General features: G+C 34.1%; 1 protein-coding gene across 1 annotated transcript; it reads left to right on the top strand.

Moving 5' to 3' along the window:
• On the top strand, positions 316-3183 carry LOC107622944 (F-box/kelch-repeat protein At3g61590). Its single transcript, XM_016325028.2, has 2 exons — positions 316-613; positions 1750-3183. Exon 2 carries the CDS (start codon positions 1766-1768, stop codon positions 2981-2983), a length of 1218 nt encoding a protein of 405 aa, XP_016180514.1. The 5' UTR covers positions 316-613; positions 1750-1765; the 3' UTR covers positions 2984-3183.

Genomic DNA, 3861 nt, shown 5'->3' with positions numbered 1-3861 from the left:
ATTACCTACTATATTGTATACGAAGAATTTTAAGTGCATCGAAAATACTGGTGTTCTAATTATTTTAACTGTTGATGTAAATTATAAAATATATATAATATATATTAATTGAAATTAACGATTAAACTAAAACACTACCCTGGTATTCTAAGTATACTTGAAATTTTTTTCTATTGTATATAGCATTACTCATTTATTAATGATTAATCCAAAATTTTATTTACTTATTACAAATAATAATAAAATAATATATATAAAAAAAAAGAAAAAGAAAAACAAAACAAACGCTTCTCCTTTTGGCTTTCCCTCTTTTCTCTCTATATTGAGAGAGTGTGTGTGTGTGTTCTCAAACAAATCTAGAGCAACCCATTTTGTTGCTCTTCCATTTTCCCATTCCTTTCTCCATTCAATGGTTTTTGTTTAGTTTTCTTCTTCAATCTCTCTTTCTCTCTCTCTCAATTCCCTATTTTTTTTTTTCACTAACAAACTCTTTTTTTTTCATTTCCCCTTTTTCCATTCCTTATTTCCTTCTTCTCTCTCTTGGTTTTTTCTGCACAATCCGCAAAACCAGCTGAATCAGCTAACACTGGTTCAAGAGCCTCAGGAAGAAAAGGTAGATTCATCTCTCTCTCGCTATCTCTCTCAAATGAGACTTCATCTTTTGAATTCCCAAAAATGTTAGCTTTTTTTCTTATTTGATTTTCCCCAATTTTTTTTATATTTTTGTAAAAAGCTTTCATTTTGTGTGTGTTTTCTGTGTTCATTGATCTGTATATGTTTTCTGGAGTTTGTTGTTTGATGGTTTTTGTTTCTTCTGATGATTAGTCTCCTCAGGATCGTGTTTGTTTTAATGGGTTGTTTAACTGTTTGATATATTTTTTTTCTCTTGCTACTGTTTTTGTTCTTTGAATCATGGCGAAACTTATTTAGGGTTTGAAACTGAAGGTTATTGTTTGCCTCAAATGCTGTTTCTTATACAGAACTAAGAAAACAAAAAAAGATGTTTTTGTTTTCTTTTTTTCCTTAAAATGTTGGATTTTCAGCACCATTTTCTCTCAAGGAATCAGCTACTTGCAATGCTCTTTCTCTTTGTTAGGCATTTAGAGTTTAGTTTTTTATTTTTTCACCTTTTTTTGTTCAAATGTAATTTTGTTACTTTCTTCTGTTTGATAAAAGTCCCCTATGGTTTATTCTTTCTTAGTTCTATTTTATGATCAAATTTCTAAGCTAAATCAAAGCATGTAGATTTTGTTTGTTCCTTTGGTGTTGGTTATTTCTGTGGTTAGCTGAGAATGATTTTGTATATCATATCAAAATTTGTGGGAAATATCACCTTTTTGCTAAGTTGTTTCATATGGTTTTTGTTTTTCAACCATTTAGTATATGCAACAAGAATTTTGTGGTTGATACTAATATGCTGTGCAACATACTGCTAATGCTTGTTTCTAAACATCAAATAATTTTATATTTTTCGTTTGGCTAGTTGATGAATCTGAGAATTTCAATTGTTGCAACTTTATTGTTGAAAAGAGGAGATTTTTCTATACATGTCTTGTTTTTTTGGTAAAATCTGAAGTTTATGCCTTTATTGTCTTTTATCTGATTCATGAAGTTTTTTGTTCTGTTTTTTGTGCTTCTGATCATGGGGTTTGAATCTGGTATAACTAGAACTACTTTTCATGGATTTGTTTATTATCTTGTGTTATGATGCTTAATTGACTAAGACCTGTTAAATATAATCATTTTTAGGCCTTTACTCGCAATTATGGCGGGAGAAACATCATGGGTCAGTCACTTCTACGATGACTCGCGAAGGGAGATTAAGGACTGGGATTCATTTTCAGAAGTTGGCGAGGAAGGTGACAAAGAAGTAGCAGCTGTTTCTGTGGACAGTATTTTGCCGGACGAATTGGTGGAACGGATCTTAGCCTATCTGCCGGTTGCTAGCATTTTCAGAGCTGGTTCTGTGTGCAAAAGATGGTATGAGATCGTCACTTCCGGAAGGTTTTTATGGAACCTGTCCCATGTGCTACCACAGAAACCTTGGTACTTCATGTTCACTAATTCTGATGAACCAACTGGTTATGCTTATGATCCCATCCTTCGGAAATGGTACAACATTGAACTACCCTGCATCGACAATTCTAACTGGTTCATTGCTTCGTCGCATGGTTTAGTTTGCTTCATGGACAATGGAAGCAGAAGCGAATTGTGCATGTGTAACCCCATTACTAAAAGATGCAGGAAGCTCCAGGAGCCTTCGGGTTTTCCCTTTTCTGATTACAGTGCATTAGCAATGTCTGTCAACCGGGAATCCCACAAATATACCGTAGCAATCGTAAAATCTAGGCAAGTCCCGGATAACTTTTTCATGTGGGATATCTCGATTCATTTATACAATTCAGAGAATGCGACCTGGGCAACGGCTTTAACTGAGATTTTGCTGGGGTGGAGAGGTGGCGATGAGAGTGTGATATGCAATGGCGTGCTTTACTTTTTAGTTTACTCAACTGGGGGTGGCATACCGGACAGTCGTCATGCTCTTATCTCATATAACATCTCCAACCGATCTTCGCAAGGCAGCTTGAGAAGGAACTTCATTCCGGTTCCTTGCTCTCTAACATGCGGCCGTCTGATGAATCTGAAGGAGAAGCTTGTAATGGTGGGAGGGATCGGTAAGCAAGATCGCCCCGACATCATTAAAGGAATTGGAATCTGGGTTCTAAATGATCAGAAGTGGGAAGAGATTGTTCGAATGCCCCACAAATACTTCCAAGGCTTCGGCGAGTTGGATGATGTTTTCGCGAGCAGTGGAACAGACGATATAATCTACATTCAAAGTTATGGATCTCCAGCACTTCTGACATACGACATGAACATCAAACAATGGAAATGGTCACAGAAATGCCCTGTTTTGAAGAGGTTCCCGCTGCAGCTCTTCACTGGTTTTTGCTTTGAGCCTAGGCTTGAAATTTCTCCATAGCTTTCTCTGATTCTCTCCAATACAACAATCACAAGCTGCTGTTGACTCTCTGTGTCTATGATTTTCTGCCATTTTTACTCTTAATATGATTTCTGTGTTCTTAACAATCCATACACAGTGTACTTGCTGATCAAGTTGGTTATTCAGGATATTGGAATATTATTACAGCATCTTAAAAATACAAGAGATTTCTTACACCATTTTAGTTCTCTCTGTTTATGCACTTTCCTCTAACAAGAATATCACTTCTTCACTGGAAGATGGCTCTTATTTTCTTTGATTAAGGCTAAAACTAAAACTAAAAACTACACCAAAATATAGTGTCCTTTAGAACCTAACACTGTCTGTCTTGCACTGCTTCAAGAATTTGTAATTAGATTCAAGCATCTTTATCACTTTCCACAACTAATTGGAGTCTTATATGTAGAAAATTAAGTGCTAAGGTAAAATATATCCTTGAGCAAAATAAAATTGTTCCTCAAAATTTAAATATAACATTTGTATTTTACTATTTGAAAAGAACTAATATATTTATAATTTTTAGTAGTGAGAGATAAATTTGTAGGCTCAAAAATTTAAATATGGATTTGGGCTCACAAGGTGTATTATACGAATATAGGTCACATTTTTTTTAGGTTGTGAAAAGCGTCGCAATTTTATCTAATACGAGAATCATTTCGTAGATTGCGAAAAATAACTGTTTTTTTGTGATTCATAAAAAAACAACTCATATTTTTGTATGTCACTTTAGTCACTTATTTTGGTAAATTACATCATCTAAAAAATTGTTCAAAAATTAATATTTAAAATTTGTAATTTATTTTTGTTAAAATCTAGAAAGTTAGATGTGGGGTTTACTCTAAATTTGTAGAGGGACA

The sequence above is a fragment of the Arachis ipaensis genome, chromosome B02 (genome assembly GCF_000816755.2).
Source record: "Arachis ipaensis cultivar K30076 chromosome B02, Araip1.1, whole genome shotgun sequence".
In the NCBI taxonomy this organism is placed as follows: domain Eukaryota; kingdom Viridiplantae; phylum Streptophyta; class Magnoliopsida; order Fabales; family Fabaceae; genus Arachis; species Arachis ipaensis.
Note: the sequence above shows the minus strand (reverse complement) of the source record. Positions and strands in the feature narration are given on the sequence as shown.

What these genes read in the sequence shown, in the direction of transcription:
- LOC107622944 (XM_016325028.2), top strand. Translation starts at nt 1,766, where the DNA reads ATGGCGGGAGAAACATCATGGGTCAGTCACTTCTACGATGACTCGCGA.